This window comes from Scatophagus argus, chromosome 16 (genome assembly GCF_020382885.2).
Source record: "Scatophagus argus isolate fScaArg1 chromosome 16, fScaArg1.pri, whole genome shotgun sequence".
NCBI lineage: Eukaryota > Metazoa > Chordata > Actinopteri > Scatophagidae > Scatophagus > Scatophagus argus.
The window spans coordinates 6,206,940-6,224,149 of NC_058508.1; the positions used below are offsets into that span (position 1 = coordinate 6,206,940).

The 17,210-nt window shown below is 40.7% G+C and overlaps 1 protein-coding gene across 6 annotated transcripts in view; it reads left to right on the forward strand.

Annotated features, from left to right (window-relative positions):
- The window catches only part of LOC124072660 (myosin-10-like), a 50,924-nt gene that overhangs the window by 20,173 nt on the left and 13,541 nt on the right, over window positions 1-17,210 (forward strand). For 5 of the 6 annotated variants that reach the window (XM_046414216.1, XM_046414215.1, XM_046414218.1 and 2 more), the window contains exons 4-16: window positions 4,762-4,789; window positions 7,106-7,208; window positions 8,170-8,199; window positions 10,450-10,542; window positions 11,614-11,677; window positions 12,337-12,435; window positions 12,915-13,058; window positions 13,215-13,310; window positions 13,992-14,110; window positions 14,340-14,492; window positions 14,597-14,770; window positions 14,861-15,034; window positions 16,350-16,464. In XM_046414216.1, the coding sequence (XP_046270172.1) occupies window positions 4,762-4,789; window positions 7,106-7,208; window positions 8,170-8,199; window positions 10,450-10,542; window positions 11,614-11,677; window positions 12,337-12,435; window positions 12,915-13,058; window positions 13,215-13,310; window positions 13,992-14,110; window positions 14,340-14,492; window positions 14,597-14,770; window positions 14,861-15,034; window positions 16,350-16,464 (1,392 nt within the window). The remainder of the gene's footprint in view (window positions 1-4,761; window positions 4,790-7,105; window positions 7,209-8,169; window positions 8,200-10,449; window positions 10,543-11,613; window positions 11,678-12,336; window positions 12,436-12,914; window positions 13,059-13,214; window positions 13,311-13,991; window positions 14,111-14,339; window positions 14,493-14,596; window positions 14,771-14,860; window positions 15,035-16,349; window positions 16,465-17,210) is intronic. The other variant, XM_046414220.1, reaches the window with a different exon arrangement.

Below are 17,210 nucleotides of genomic sequence, written 5' to 3' on the forward strand. Positions count from 1 at the left end.
GATGAGGTGTTCAAATTAAAAACATCTGTTGCTGTGGAAAAGTGATTTTGACCTCACTGCTCTTCAGTGGTCTGAGTAATCTGGCTTTGCACCATTCACAGAGGAAAAAGGGGAAATGAGAGCAGCAGAGAGAAAGGGGGTAGCACAAAGGGGGTAGAGATTTAGTGAGGCAGTAATGAGCTACTGGAAGGGAAGAGCACATGCAGTTTGATTGGTCCACCTACGCCAAACCAGCATGGCATCCTGGGTAAATATGAACCAGCAGTTAGTTGCCGTGGTGATCCAGGAAGCAGCAGCTGCCAAGAGGGACGAGGTGGGAGCATGGACCAGATGGATGCAAGCACACGCCCACTCCAGACAGGCATCTTTATTATTAACAGACAAAAATGTCAAATATCACAAGACCTACAAATTTACTCTTCTGCACAGTTACATGTATGCAACATCCCTTTCATGATGCACAAAAAACCCACTGACACCCACAAATGTCTTGCTTTTGTGGTCAGTGGGAAAGGGTACAACTGGCATTAATTTGTGCTTCATGACTCTGCAATAAGCAGTTTCAATCGACAGCGGTGTAAACATGATACATGACAGACTAATTGTCGCTCCTTTTCTGGCGCGTTGCTACAATGCATGTTTAAATTACGGAAATATATGATGCATAAATACTCTTGCAAGTACATCGGTCTGTGTTCAAGCAGTGCTGAAACATTATCAAGTCAATGTTGACTTTAAAAGAGAGGCTGAAGTAAGAGATCAGTGGGTAGAGACTAAAAGCAGCAGTCAAGTCGCTCAGCTTCCAGTTGCCTTGAGTCTGTACAGGAAGTCATCCTGATGTAACTGATTCCAATTTATTAAAATGTCATCAGAGTCATTTTTCAGTCTCCCAATGATTTTAATTAAGACAGGGTAGCCTATTCAAATGCTATACAGGCAATCAATGATTTATGTTCACAGCTCAACGTCCTGAATTTCTCCTGTCAATCAGCATCAGTTCATGCTGCAGAGCAACAGCAGTTGTTTGATATCACATGGATTCTAGGCCTAATCTCTGCTTAATGGATCATCTAGTGTTGCATCGAAGAGGGTGCTTTTTACAAAGCTTCCCTCTGGTTTTGGCAAGTGAATCCACTTTATGTTGTGTGACCTTACAGAAGAATCTTTTCATGAAGGGGATGGTAGGTTAAAGGAATGATTGTCTGTCGTGGAAAGAGCTGGGGGATTTAGATGTGGTGGTGGTGGATGTCCACAGAGAAATAATGAAAAGTATAAAGAGGGCATCAGAGGTAAACTGGATTAATAAATGTCTGAGGGGCAAAAAATGCGTGTGTGAGGTGTGTGTGTGTGTTTCCTGACTCTTTTGTTTTCTTGTACATGTACACACTCAAATAAATCGCAACTTCACATTCACAGGTCCATCTGTTTCTTCATTTACTTCATAGAGACATTTACCAATCTTCCATGACCAGATCAGTCAGTAGAGGTCATCGTAGGTCATACACTCTTCTACAGCGACCAGAGATTTCCTTGCAATGAGAGACCGGAATATCTTTACAAAATATGAAAGGCTGTATAATTGTGATACATTTTCTGAAATTTCTTTTCCCTTGTCTTTGTAGTCTTTGTAGATCTGTGGTATCTGTTACTGCTCACAATGCTGCAATTCCTAACAAATGACTGCTGTTGCTGCCAGAGGGACAAAGCATAGTTCCTGTGCAACAGGGGAAAAATTTATCTGGTGTTTCTTCAAGCAATAGAGCAACACTTTAGGTAACTGCATGGACATTTGGGCTGACTGCAGTTGTGGGCAGTTGTGGAGCACTTGGAAGGCCTGGAGTGATGCTTAGGGTAAACCTTTTGTTTGCGTTTGTTGCAGATTGCAATCAAGTACTAATTTCAGAGGCATGAGATCACATGTGCAAACTTACAAACTGGTTCTCCCATAATCATGTAAAGCTGGCGAGTGTGTATTTGGTTTTCCTATTCGTTATAGCTTACGCAGTGTCGCGTGCCTCAGTCCAGTGAGGCTGGAGGTGCTTAACATTCGATGCCTCTGATAAGTTTCGGGTTTATGTAGACGTGGCTGTGAAACACAGACTGGAAGAGTGATCAGACTTTGACCCATGTCTGAAAGGCTACAACTCATTCATCATTCCTGCTGTTCCAGTAACTCTCAAGTGTGCATGCATTGATTTGTCTGCATTGTATTTGTATTCATCATTTTTTGATGAGGGAAAACAGAGCGCGCACCCTCCCTTCCCATCCCCTTTTCAGTGATGCAAGGTCTCCAGGTGCAACCACACAAACACACAACATTGATACAAACAGATAATAACATTTGTCACCAGCTTTTGTCACCTGAAGGGAGTTCACACTTTAGTGCAAGAACAAAAGGTCATTTTTTTGCTAAAGATAACACCTTTAAGACTGACCGAGCCATCTGTGAAAACTGACCTACATCGGCAAGGTGTAAATTAATGGGTCATAGGAGGCAATCATCCCTGCAGTGCATGGCTGTTAGAGAGACCTCTAATATTATCCATTGGAGGATGGAGTCTTTTGTTAAACTGGCTTGAACCCAGTGAAAGAAGAATAAAGGCAAATATTTAACAAATTGCCTCCCACCAAACATGATTTTGCTTGTTAAACGTCCCCACTACAAGACAAGCACATGTGTCACACATCACTAACGGTATATAGCCTGCTCCCATTCCCTCAGTAGTGCAGCTTGTACCCATAGACGATGTGAACACACACAGGGTGGCCCCATTTTTTCAGTTTAGCTGATTTAGGAATGTGGAGATGTTCCCAAATTTGTCTTTTTTAGGAAATGAAAAATCTCCTAACTTCTTGCCACAAGAATGTCAGAAATGAGGAAAGGCAGGAGTGTGATTCACTTTGTGACTGGTACAAGAAGTATTACCTTAAAATCACAATCAGACCTGTTGTCTTATCTGTTGCTCTTTAAAGTCTCACATGGAACCCAAAATACTAGGAAAGTACTGCCTCAATTCAGATAACCCTTTTGCACACATATCTTGTGTAAGTGATGACATACACAAGGTATGGTGTGCCACAAAACTACTGCTTCTGTATGCCACTCACTTCTGGCTTGTGTTGTTGACCCATGAGACAAGTTCATTTCAGCTGTGTGACCTCCACTAAAGAGTGATGAGATGTCAGGGTTCATTCTGCACTCCGCACATATGCACATAGTTTTGTGATTTGAAGTCATGGCTGTAGTCAACAGTTACTGCACTACATGAGGTTTTTATGAGATGACTCTTTTCGTGTGAACTGATGACAGTTAAGGTGAGTTTATAGCTGTGGTGGTGTTTTAGAGGAGGTGTTAAATCACGTCCTGATTATGAAATTAATAAAGCAGCTACTTAATATTGTGAAATTGAATTTGAGGATTTACATCATTTTTACTTATTTGTCCTAACTGTTTAGGGTTTTCTCCCCATTTAATACAGTGTTGAGGTAACTTAACTAAATTTAACTAGCTCAACTACGAAGCTGAGAATTTGTAACAGTTAGCTAAAAGTAGTAGATAAATGATTGAGATACACCTTTAAAAGCCATATGTTGAATGGTTGAAACAGAGTAATAGATAAACAGAGGAAATTGCTAAAATTATCAGGTTGTTGAAACATTATACTTCAACCACTCCAAATGGTAGTAATACAACTGCAAGCATGTATGAAGAAAATAATGTACCACTATCCACTTTCATATAATTGCGTTAAATGACATCCACTTTATAATCCATTCATAAGAACATCTTTTGAATATGATGGATGGCGTTGATGTAAGGCTACTTGAGGTCATCTGAGCCTGATGAAAAATGTCTGGAACCGCCGCTCTACAGGACCATAAAACCTGCTATTTTTCTTCCTCCCCCAAATCGGTACATGATGTTTCTGTGTCCTCAATAAATCTAAAAAACAATAACAGCAGAATCTTAACCGAAGTCTATCATGTGCACCTTTGTGCACACACACACAGACTAGGTGAATTCCTGTTTAATATGCTGCTTTTCAGTAGGTGTAGCTGCAACTCACGGTTTTGCCTGATAATTTGGGGACGAAAACCCTGCCATATTCACATATCATCAAAGAAATATGTGACATAAATGCTGTATGTAGTGGGTAAATTAAATTAGAGCATGGTTTGATTGTGTTTCTGTTAGCCGATAAACAGGTCAGTTCCCCCTTGATTCTGTCCTTTGAAGTGTGCAGCAGGACCTTCAAAGTTGAGGGGTCACACACTTCAGTGGGCATAGCTAATCCTGTCATCTGGACTTGGGTCTGAATTCCTCTGATGAAAGGTGTTAGAGCTTGGATTTCTAGTCTGGATGTCAGTTTATTGCCATTACACAGCATGGCTCTGCAGAGTAGTCTGGATGAAGGAGACTGAGGAGACCGAATGGGCTGCTTGCTATACTCTTGACACACACTCGATTAATGTGATTTTGTTGTACATGGCGCAATATTTCAGTGTCTCCTATTATTCTCAGGAAAAATCAATACCAGTTATGTTCATGTAAAAGTGATCATACCATGGGGTGTTATTCAGCATGCTGTAGCCCTGTAACAACAAACAGAATTGGTTAAATTGCAGTGCATTTTTGAGAGTTGCAGTCAAACAGCTTGACCACAAAAGACTGTCCTTGTAATTATTCTAGTTTTAATGGAGGATAAACCCAGGAAGAGGATGGAAAGATTGTGAATGTTTTTTTCTGTTTTCTCTGAACAGATCGTGAGGACCAATCAATCCTTTGCACGTAAGTACTCCAACTCCTTACTCTCTATTAACTGTTCTACTCTTCTCTCTTGAGGTCATCTCTCTAATAATACAGCAGTTTGATGGGCTGGAAAATTAAACTGTCTGAAGATGAAGATTATATAGCTACACCTTAATAGGGTTAACCTCATGTAAAGGCCTTGTCTCAGTTATTGTCCTCGAAAATAGTATGTACCATACAGGAAGAGTAGAAAAAGAAGCAATGCGGTGAGAGAGCTTTAAGTGGATCGTCACTTCTGAAGTACCTGGTTGTTTTGTCTCTGAAGTAACCCTTTCTCTATCTCCTTTCATTTTTCTCTCACCCTGAGTTAGTTGCCCAGCTTCCATCATCCTGCTGTTTTATTTAAAGACTAGTTTCAAATAACTTTTGTGGATTCTTGGCTGTGCAGCAGCTCTACCCAATACTGAGGGAGTTGTGAGTGCGGTTCAGAGTCCTGCCTTCATCTTCTTTCGGAGAGAGTAATTAAGTTCCACACTCTGAGTGTGGCTTGAGTTGACAGTGCCGATGAAGGGGCTGGAGCTGTTGCATAATCTGTCCTAAATTCTGAAAACAACACCCCCTGTTGGTGAGAGTGGAGCCATTTTAGCAAAGTTACCATACTACAGAGTGAATAAGGATGGTCACTCAGTTTAGAGAAGCTGCTTCAGTACTGTAAAGACATCTGTACTGATTTCAGTTAAATCTCACACAACAATATAAACGTCAAGCACAATAGTAGGTCTGAAAGACAGAATGAGATAACACGGATTTTCAGACCTTTCAGAAAACTGCATCTACTTTGCCTTCTTTTTTTGCACCTGTAATGCTACATTTCACTATTTTTATTGTACTTTTGCCAAAAAATCCATTTCTAAATACTGTTTCAGATGCTACTGCTGCTTCACATTTAAAAATTAGAAACAATTTAAAAAAACAAACTGACTCTACTTAGTCCTAAAATTAAAAAGGTTGTATGAACATTGCAACAACCACTTTTAACACGGTCAGAATGCCACAAGCCTATATAACATAGCATAGAACATCAGAGGGTCTTGTGTAGCAGACCTGGGTCTCATATGTATGTGTCAGGTCCTGTTATTTACTCGTGTTCCCACATTTGCTGTTGAGTAGCCTTATATGATTGTTCAAACATAGCATGAACCTGTGTCTCATTATCAACGCAGACCCATGTCTATACACTCTGTCCCAGAGTACAGAACAGGGAATGGGCCATGACGCAGAAAACTTGTAGAATCTCACATGTAGGGGCTTAGAATACTGCTGACCCTCTAATGTTTGAGAAAGTGATCGACTGAAGATGGCAGTAGATACAGAGTGTCCACTAAGTGAGGGGTCCTGTCCTGCCATAAGTGACCCCTGCCATAGCCCTGCAAGGTGGGATGAGCAGTTCTGGAGAAAGATGGCTGACTGTTGAGCCTGACAAGTCACCAGTAAGATATCTTTCTCCAAAATGGCTTGAGATTTAGCAGTATAAGAAAAAAAAGAAAGAATATGGGAAGATTCAGTGAGTGCTTATTTTCATGAGAAATATTACTCATGTAAAACTATGAAGACATCAAGCCAAACTGGAATGTGTAACTAACTTGACCTATATTGCTTTGCTTGTATACTTTGTTGGAGGACCTGCCCATCGAATTGTAATGCAGCAGCTAAAACTGCAGTGCGCTATGTGCAGTGGCGCTAATAGCCAGCTAGACTAAAGCCACCGGTATGTAGCTAGATGTAGTGTTGCTGGCCTGGTTTCAGTATTGGCCTCGGATTTCTGTGCTCTGGGACTTGACTGTGGCAGCTGTGGATGGCCCTGCCTGAGCACAGCTATCATTAGAGACGGACCAAAAGCCTGGAAACTTTGGAGACGGGCCCACCAAACCGCAGGGCTCTCCAGTAAAACAGCCCGACTGGCAAATGGATGTATTTAGAAAACAACAACAGATAGCCTGATGATTCTCTCTTACTCTCTTTGTTTATTCTTTCCTTGGGGTTCATCCAATCACTCTTCACCACCATAAGGGCAAGCAAGAGTTATTTTGGTTAGGGTTGTACAGTGTTGTGTCTGTGCTTTGCTGAATTATGGACAACTTACACAGATTGTTTCCTATCATGTGGCTACGCCTCCCAACTAGTGACTGTAACTCCTGATTGCAAGGAAGGCGTGTCATCTTTATTTGCTTGAAGTGATGAAAAAGTTGAAACTAAAGTGAAAATCGATGTTTATTTTCCCTCACTCATTCTGCATTTGCTCACACTTTTGCTCCCCCTGCATATCTCCATGCTGTCTATCCTGTTTGTTTTCAGAGGTGAATCAGGCGCTGGTAAGACGGAGAACACAAAGAAGGTCATCCAGTACCTGGCCCACGTTGCCTCCTCACACAAAGGACGCAAAGACCACAACATTCCTGTGAGTGCCCCACTGCCTACATTTTGCCTTGTCTATCATTGGCTAAGCTTCCAGTTTTTCTTCTCCTCTCCTCTCCTCCCCTCTCCTCTCCTCTTCTCTCAGATACATCAAATCTGTACTGTCCTTGCTGATAGTCCATACTTTTTCCTGTTGAATTAAAAACTGAATGATAATAATGGAATAATTGGAATAGTTTAGCATTTAGGCAAGCACGCTTATTCACCCTCTGGTGGATAGTTAACACCAGACAGCGTTAGAAGATCAATACCACTCCCCTATCTGTCTTGTAAATATAAGGCTGCAGCCAGGAGCCTGTTAGCTTAGCTTAATGACTGCACACAAAGACTGCAAACAGCTAGCAGCCTCTGCCCAGCATTAACAAAATCTGCCTACCAAAACCTATAATTAACAATTTGCATCTCATTTCTTTCTTTCGTAAATGAAGTGGTTACTTGGGCCCAGAAGTCTCGAAATTATCTGGCACATAACCTCCCATATAACAGCAAATCTTCATTTTTCACATGGATTAAATGAACACATACATTATCTGCTGAGCCTTATAGTTTCTCCATTGCTTCCAGACATTGTACTAAACTAAGATAACTGGCTGCTTGCTGTAGCTTCATATTTATCATACAGACAGTATCTTCTCATCTTACTCTCCACCAGAGAGCCAATAGGCATCTTTCCCGCAATGTCAAAATAATGAAATGTAATATTACTGCGCTCTAGGCTAAATTACAGCAATGATGACAAGTTGTGTATTAATCCACAGCTAACTTAATAGATTTTAATATAGTCTGACTGGTCACTGCTCCTGCTTAATGTCATCCAGTGCCATTCTGCAAAGGTGTTCCTGATGCTGGGCTCAGTGTTTACTGCTGTTCTGTTTCTTGTGGCTTGTGTCCGACATAAGCGCTTCGGGTTTTAACACTTGCATTTGTCTATCCATAACAAACAGCCCGATTCTCCCAAAGCATTCAAGCTCCAGGCAAGTGTATCTCCCGCTTTCTCACAAAGAGCGTGTGGTCTGTTTTAATGTTTGTGTGTATGTGCATGCCCCTCTGTCTAAATCTCTGCCGCTTCCATAATGATGTTGAAAGACTAATCTAAACTTCTCTCTTTATGAGGCATTTGTTTGTGCTGGCTCGGTCTTCTCACATGATTATTTGAAGCTCAGTGAATCTGCCATTAAACCAGCAGGCTCATGATTCTAAAACACTTTGTTTTGTCAGTTGGTTCAGGTTTATTAGACCAGCTGGAAAGTAAGATTTTATATGAGAATCACATGTCACTCAAATGCAAAAAAAAAAAAAACCCACAAGTCAGACCTCTGATTTAAAGTGTTCACATCAAGTGCCAGTTGAGCATTAACTGATCTTGTATAGCCTGTCTGTGTAGGGTCATCAGTCCTCCATTTCTGAGCTGTGCATGGTGTTTAGGAAGATGATTTGTCATGAACTGCGTAATCAGTGTGAAAATCAGGCCACAGCCGCACTAAACATCTCTCCTCAAATGTCCTATGATAGACTTCATCTTTTAGCACATATATGATACTATATGTCCAAGTGTAAAAGGAAGATATCAAAGGTGATCAAATAATAAGGTATTGTTGGTCAAATCTTTCATATATTCATGCATGTTTTCCATTGCTGATGTACTCTAGATGCATGTGTGTAGTTTGAAAAGCATTTCAGCTGCCTTTTCTTGAGTCTTGGCTGTGTGGCTTTTGCCGCCCAGTCAATAACCAAACACATGAAGTTTCCATGTGGGTGCTGTTGCCTACACAAAATGTTCATATTTTAATCTAATGTTTTGTCCCAGAAGTAACACAAATGAAACTTTGCTGACACAGTACAACTCCATCGTCTGCCTGTGATGCTCTATATGAAACTCGATATTCTCTGGCTCACTTCTTCTCTGTTTGATTTATCCGGTAGCTATTTTTCTTTCTCCCCCAAACCAGTACCTGATGTTTCTGTGTCCTCAGTAAATCTAATAACAATAGCAGCAGAGTCTTTAGTGAAATCTACAACCTGCAGCTTTGCACACATACACACTCAGGGTGAATGCCTATTTGATACACGTTTCAGTAGCTGAGAGTGAGTAGCTGCGACTCAGGGCCTCAGTGCTCCCCTGCCAGAGTACGCCATCCACCCTGACCTCCTTAATGCTGTTTCCCTTCTGTGTTGCATTACAGCTGCCTCTGAGCACAGGCCAGAGGAATGTAGAACCAGGGATCGAGGGAGAGCAAAGATATGGTGGAGGAGAGAGGTTTAGAGGGGGTGAAAAGGGGGACAGATGAAGAAGTGGAGAAGAAGCAAAGCAGACCAGACGGGGCCACGTTTTTATATTTCTCTCAGTGCCTTTTTGTTCTTTAGTTATATTGAGATGTATGCACCGGAGGATTTTCAGAGCCTAGAAAGTCTTTCTCTCTTTTCCTTTGCTCTGTCTCTGTTACAGGCCAAGGAATTTGATTTTTCTCTCTCTCTTTTTGTCAGACTCTCTCTTCTTGCTTTCTGTTTAACAGCACTGTTTAAGTAGGGCTGTGGGGAGCACAATACTATGAGTCAGCCAATGATTTCTGAGGAATATCCTGAAGTCAGATCAAACCAGGATCTGATGTGCTGTAGGGGTTTTTTCTGTACTGCTCGTCCGTTGGATAAAAGAGACTGTGTCGTGTGTGGAGTAACTGGTTGTCTCAGGGCCTACAAGGAATGTCCCGACCGCCTATCAACCAGGTTTTGAGATTTGAGAAGAAGCCATCATTACCAACGTGGTGATAGTCTTTGCATATATCGGGTATATCATCACAATCTGAGGAATGTGCAGTCAGGCAGAAGGCTCTCACTCATCAACCCAAAGTAACCACTCACTCATGTGCATGTGTCGCAACACACTCGCTATATTGCCTCTGTGGTTTCACGAGTTTCGTCAAACTATTTGGTTGTCTTGGCCCGATAGCTTGTTGAGTTCCCCTGACAAACATCACATTGTACTGGAGCTGACTAAAGTAAAGCCAACAGAGCCATGATGAACTGCTGACTGTCTGAAAGATTGGTTTAGCATATTAACTTGACCACAGGTTTTCTCTAGAAGAACTGTTTTGGTCTCACCAGCTTTTGTATATTTTGGCAGACAAAAAATGTCATAAATAGCGATAAAAGATTCATTACACGGTGCCAGGAGTAAAAATGTTTGACAGCTAACAGGCTTCTTAGCTCTCTGTCTTTCTCCACAGGGTGAGTTGGAACGCCAGCTCCTGCAAGCCAACCCCATCCTTGAATCTTTTGGCAATGCAAAGACAGTGAAAAATGACAACTCATCTCGATTTGTGAGTTCACAGTTCCTGTTTAAATCTTTCTCTTTATTTAAACATATATACAGATCCCGAATCCAGAAGGGAAACTGATTTACAGAAGCTTCAGGTTGACTGAAGCTTCTGTAAATCTTCTGTTATCTTCTGACTGTAAGATAACATGCCTTAACAAATAGGCGCAAAAAATTGACATAACCTAAACCCAAGTTTGAAACATACATGCTTCTACTTCAACTTGTGTATAAAGGTATTCAGTCTTTGGATAAGATTAGCTGCTTAAAAGAGATAATCTGATGTATGATTACATATTTAGTACAATGCAGCTTTCATGTACTCTTCTTATAACCCATCTTTTACCTAGAACTACACTGGCTTTTGCTTTTGTTCAGGATTGAAAAATAAAGTGCAAAATGGTATGAAACATAGGAGTGGTATCACTGGTGACAAGACTGGTATCACCCTCATTTCTGTGCAGTGAATATGAAGCTATAATGTATATACCTCTGGGCAAAGCCAAGTTATCTGTTTCCTCCTGTTTTCAGTTTTTAGGCGTTCTCAATTTTCTCAACTAATTATCTTAAGTCTTTTGTTCTGTAAAAACTGTAGACTGATGCAGTGTTTTTAATATTTTGTTATCTTTGATTTTGAAGAGATGAGTTACAGTTCTCACTCTAAGCAATCTAAATTGTTGTATGAGTAAGTAAACCATGTGGCTGAGATTAAACACCATGGTGTTCAGACCTCATGAATCACCAGATGTCTGAAATGAGAAGCGATAATGACCAGTAGACAGATGGGCACACATATTCGCACACTTACATACACACATTCACTGTCAGGAAACCACAGACATGCCTGAGATTCTTTCTGACCTGTTAACCTGGGTTTTCCTAATATAGGCATTCTGTTCTGCTCTGTGTCTCTGTCCACCAAGTGGTATTTAAAATGCAACGGTGCCCAAAGGGAAAAGAAATATGTGACAGATGCACTCACACATGCAAACACAATTGGTACATTACATACTGACATGATAGGCTTTTTTAATTAACAACTGTTTTTGTTTTTGTTTTGTTTTTTTGTATGTAGGGGAAGTTCATCAGAATCAACTTTGACGTCACAGGTTACATTGTCGGGGCCAATATTGAAACATGTATCCTCACTACTGGGACAAGCTGAAGGAGCAAGAGGTCAAAGGATTGTTTCAAACTCAACCAGGGAGCACAGAGTACTCATTGAATTTAGAGCTCAGAGCAGCGGTTAGGCTACACAACTCACTACGGCTTATGCTTAACCACAAGAATGCCTTTCTCATTCTGCATATCCCCCAGACGGAGGTAGAGAGCATCGAGGTCTACAGAAACCATGTTTTTATTTTTACTGCTCCATTTTTATTTAAGTTTATTTATGCCTGGTGAGGAAAATAATGGATTAATATTTTGCTCCTCAGCATAATATTTCTTTGTTGCAACACTTTTAGAAAGAATAAGGACTTGACATCGATTTCTAACTGTGATTTCTAACAAGATTTGTGGATTGTGTGCTTTACTAGAGTTCTTGTATTAAAATAGTTGGTATGGTTTCTGAAATCACTGAACACAGAGCTCTTGCACAACCCTATAAAACTTTGCAAGTTTAGTCACATTGTTTATGTCACATAGTTCATGTGATTAAAACGGCTGCTTTTCCCCCATGAACTGAAATTTTACAACAATATGGTTATTTTTTAAGATATTTACTTCAACAATAATAGTATCAGTTTTCTAGTTTCGTGTTCTAGTTAGCTCTTCAGTCCTTAGCGTTTTCTGTCAGACCTTCTGGAGAAGTCAAGGGCCATTAGACAGGCCAAAGAAGAAAGGACCTTCCACATCTTCTACCGCCTGCTGGCTGGGGCTGGAGAGCATCTCCGAAGTGAGCATCAACTACTATTAGAACCAAAAGTATCAGAGCAATGACAGTGAGCATTCTTGTTTGTGCCAATAAAAGAGAGTTGAAGAAAGCTGGTCTGAATTAGCACCAGCCAGCTAATCTTTTTTCTTTTTAAGTTTTAACTTAGCTCTTTAGAGCATTGTTTTCTGATGATGCAAAACATGGTCAAGTCAACAACTTACCACATATTTTTCTTAATAGAATAGTGGACTTTAAAGGTCTTTGGATCTTTCCCTCACTTATTGGATCTCTCTGAGTCTTGACCGAATTGTCTTTACTGAAAATTGATGCAAATGTAACACATACCTCATTTGCAGTCAGCATTTTCTGACAGCCATATGAATTGTTAAACTTGAGGGCAAAATCCCCACACTACATGATCCTAATACACATTACAAACAGAATGTAAATGCTGAAAAAAACATCATTTTAAGTCATCTCTCTTTCCATTCCTTCTCCAGCGGACCTGCTCCTCGAAGGCTTTAACAACTACCGTTTCCTGTCAAATGGTAACATTCCCATCCCTGGCCAACAGGACAAGGAGAATTTCCAGGAGACATTGGATGCCATGCACATCATGAGCTTCTCCCATGATGAGATTGTCTGTGAGTAGTACAGTACTTCCAGATGTACCCCGAAACATAGCATGTTCTTACACTCTTTGTTTGTCTATAATTGCATTCCTTTGTTTCTTCTCTTACTTTGCCATCACATTATTTCCCATGCTGTGGATCAATGAAATGTTATCTTATCCTTGCCAGGCATGTTGAAGGTGGTCTCTGCAGTGCTGCAGTTTGGCAACATTGTCTTTAAGAAAGAGAGAAACACTGATCAGGCCTCCATGCCCGAGAACACAGGTAAACATGTTCACACAGACCTCCACAATACTGTCAGTCATCATTCGTGAATCCAGAAAATGAGATGAGCGCAGCGCTTAAGCCTCCACCACAACAGGTGGTGGAAAACAGACCATCATTTCCACATATATACCCATACCAACACAATTTGGTCACTCACTGTGAGCACATACTTTATTTCAGACATGATAACATTGACGTTTCAGTAATGTGTGGATCATTTCAGCACCATCAGATGCTCCTGCAGTCTGCCTATAATGCAGTCACATGCCTCTCGGTATGAGAAAGACAAAAGACTAATGCATATACTGTATAATATAGTTTTTATAGATACATACATTTATGCTATAGTAGTTATAATCTGTTGTCCTGTACCTGTTGTCCCATTAAATATACTGATCTCCACCCTATTTTGGCATCATGGGTATGGAGAATTTGAATGCAGTCATGTATCCTGCCTTGTTAAAATGGAATCATGCAGTTACTTTACTTGATATGACTTTTTTTTATTAAATTATTTGAACCAAGCATCAAACTTAAATCTGGAGTCTGGATATAGTAAAAATAAAAAAACAAAACAAAAAACACAATTCTGAATTCGTATGTGTGAACCAGTTTGTCCAATTTGAAGGTTATATCACTTCAGAAAGTTACATGTTTCTTGTTTCCTTGCCCTCTCAGCGGCGCAGAAGCTCTGCCACTTGCTTGGAATGAATGTTATGGAGTTCACCAGAGCTATTCTCACTCCGAGGATCAAAGTGGGGCGAGACTATGTTCAGAAGGCACAGACCAAAGAACAGGTAAGGTGCAAGCTGACTTTATCAGTGACAAGTATGCTTGCATTCCATGTTCATTCATTTAGCTGTTAAATACATGGAAACATCAACCCTGAAAAGGCTGAATTTCCATTTTTTGAGTTACTGTAGTATATGGTCTGAGGTGATACCGTGATAAATCATTCAAAACTCTTACAATATTCTTTTATTTGCCTTTCCTTTTCCTGGTCCTGTGCGCTTTGTTTTTTCTCAGGCTGACTTTGCTGTTGAAGCTCTGGCCAAGGCAACATATGAGCGACTGTTTCGCTGGCTGGTCCACCGCATCAACAAGGCTCTGGACAGGACCAAACGCCAGGGGGCATCTTTCATTGGTATCCTGGATATCGCTGGCTTTGAGATCTTTGAGGTGCCTATTTGTGGTGCTTTAATACTAACAGTCATTTTCATAACCAGAATCACGTTTACAAAGTGAGCAACAAGAAAACATAACAAACTTCTGCCTTCTTTCAGCTGAACTCATTTGAGCAGCTGTGTATCAACTACACCAATGAGAAACTGCAGCAGCTCTTCAACCACACCATGTTCATCCTGGAGCAGGAAGAGTACCAGAGGGAGGGCATCGAGTGGAGCTTCATCGACTTCGGCTTGGACCTGCAGCCCTGCATCGACCTCATTGAGAGGCCGGTCAGTGTGCTCTGTCTGTATGCATGTAACTATATGTGTCTTCTTATGTGTGTGTGTGTGTGTGTAAAACGAAATCTCTCTCCTCCGCAGACTAACCCTCCTGGTATCCTCGCTCTGCTGGATGAGGAGTGCTGGTTTCCCAAGGCCACAGACAAAACCTTTATAGACAAGGTTCTCCAGGAGCAGGGCACACACACCAAGTTTCAGAAGCCACGTCAGCTCAAGGACAAAGCTGACTTCTGCATCATACACTACGCAGGGCGGGTATGTATTTCAGCTCATTAGGGTGTCTTCATTCATGCCCCCTTTTTAGTCTCAGATTCATCCATGCATGTTTTGTTCTTATTGCAATAGCTTTTTGAAGCCCCTCTAGGGGGCACAGACTCCTCTGAATGTGCCGTTAACCAGGTCAATGCCTGAAAACAATAGCCCAGTTGTTGTACTGCTGCTGTAGGAAACCCACATCTGGTTCACATTGGTGTGATATTGAGTCCTTGGTGCCTGATGGTTACATAACGGAGGTTTTCAACTTTCACCTTTGTGTGGTGGTCTGCCATCTGTAAAGCAAAAATGATACTCCACAGCATTCCAGAGAGGATACTTGACAGTCGGCGCATGAAAGCTGATATCATCCCCAGAGTGATAGTTTTATTAGGTTTATCTGTCTCTTTTTCCTCTCTTGCACATATGTGTATGAACACAGTGACTAGACATCAGTCCTGGACTTAAGCCTTACCATGACAAACAGGTAAAATCCTCATATTCTTCCAGTATTCAATACTGGACCCAACAATAAATTTGAACTTCATCAAATAAATCCTGCATGCCAGAGTGATAGTGAAGAGGAAAATAAGTGCAAACACTGTCAGTTTGCTTTTCCAGGTTTCTGATGAAACCCATATGGAGAATTGTACATTCCTCATCTCAGGTTGCATTCGGTGTCAGTTACTTATTATCTTCTGCTCTAATCCAACACTCTTCATAGTGTGCTAGGCATTTGGAAAACACATACAAGTTAATATTATCATGTTACATCGACTAATCCCATCAGCACACTGTGGTCCAGCCAAACCTGACTGTGCCGTCAGTCAAATATAATGAGTAAAAAAACACAGTCTCTATTCAAGTACCAGATGGGTGAGGTACAGCTTAACAGAGATGCTTATTATGTCAGTATGTTTTATTATTTGATGTGATTTTCTGGACTTGTACCACATGCAGCAAATTTGGTACTGCAAAATAAAATAAATGCATGGTATTTGAAAACATTGTTAAAGCTGTCAGTTAAGACAAGCTACACAGACTTTTATAGACAGGACAGCACAAGTCCAACAGTCCTTTATTAGAGAATTGAAGCCAGTCCTCTCAAGTAATATTTTTAAACAGTTTTTTCTTTTACACTCTTAACACAATACATCAAAGGCCATGAAGGAAATACGATTTGATGTTGACTTGTTTTGATTTTTTGCTGTCAGAATGTCAAACCCTGTATAACTAAATTACAACAGAGGTGTGTGATCGTTGTTGGATTACACAGAACATTTCAACTTAACAGTGTGGAATGACTGTGTTTCTTCAGGTAGACTATAAAGCTGATGAATGGCTTATGAAGAACATGGACCCCCTGAATGACAATGTGGCCACGCTGCTGCACCAGTCAACTGACAAGTTTGTGGCTGAGCTCTGGAAAGACGGTGAGTTTCTCAGCATTTTCCTTTGACCTGTAGGAGCTCGTCAAGTTTTTATTTGTAAATAAGTGTAGTGGTATACAATTTAATCTGTTTAGGCTCTAGAATTAAACCTGCAGTTATCATTATCAGTCCAGAAGGATGTTACACATCATACTATTGTGGAGCAAACAGATGAGACAAACAAACATTTAAAAATTTGTGTTAGCCACATTAGCAGCATGGGTCTGTGGACAGCAGTGTTGATTGATCCAGCACTTTTGTCCAGTCACATGTATCTCTAACTGTTGAGTAAATGATGCCATTTAATTTTGGACAGACATGCACAGTCTACAGCGCACATATCCTGATGTTACAGCCCTGTCTAAATAGAGCCTTAGAGAGCTGTTGCCATGGCTATAGGTACTGCAGAGCATATTATCACCAACTGAATCTCGTCTTTAATAAAAAGGGGAATACATTTTTTCTTCTCTCACACTTCCTGTCATTTGGTGTTGTGCATCATGGTAACTCTAATATGGGATGAGTTTGCCAGTGTATGCAAGGTAAACCACAACCAGGAAACCTTTCTCTCAGAGATGAATGACAGTTTTATTGCCTATCCTGTATTTTTTCTCTCTACAAGTACATTGTTAAAGGGACAGTTCATTCCAAAATCAGAATCATCTTACCTGTAGTAAGAGAATTGCAGTGCTAAAAGCACTAAAAAATATGTTTGAAAAACTTCCCACCTTGGAACTTGTTTTTCACAG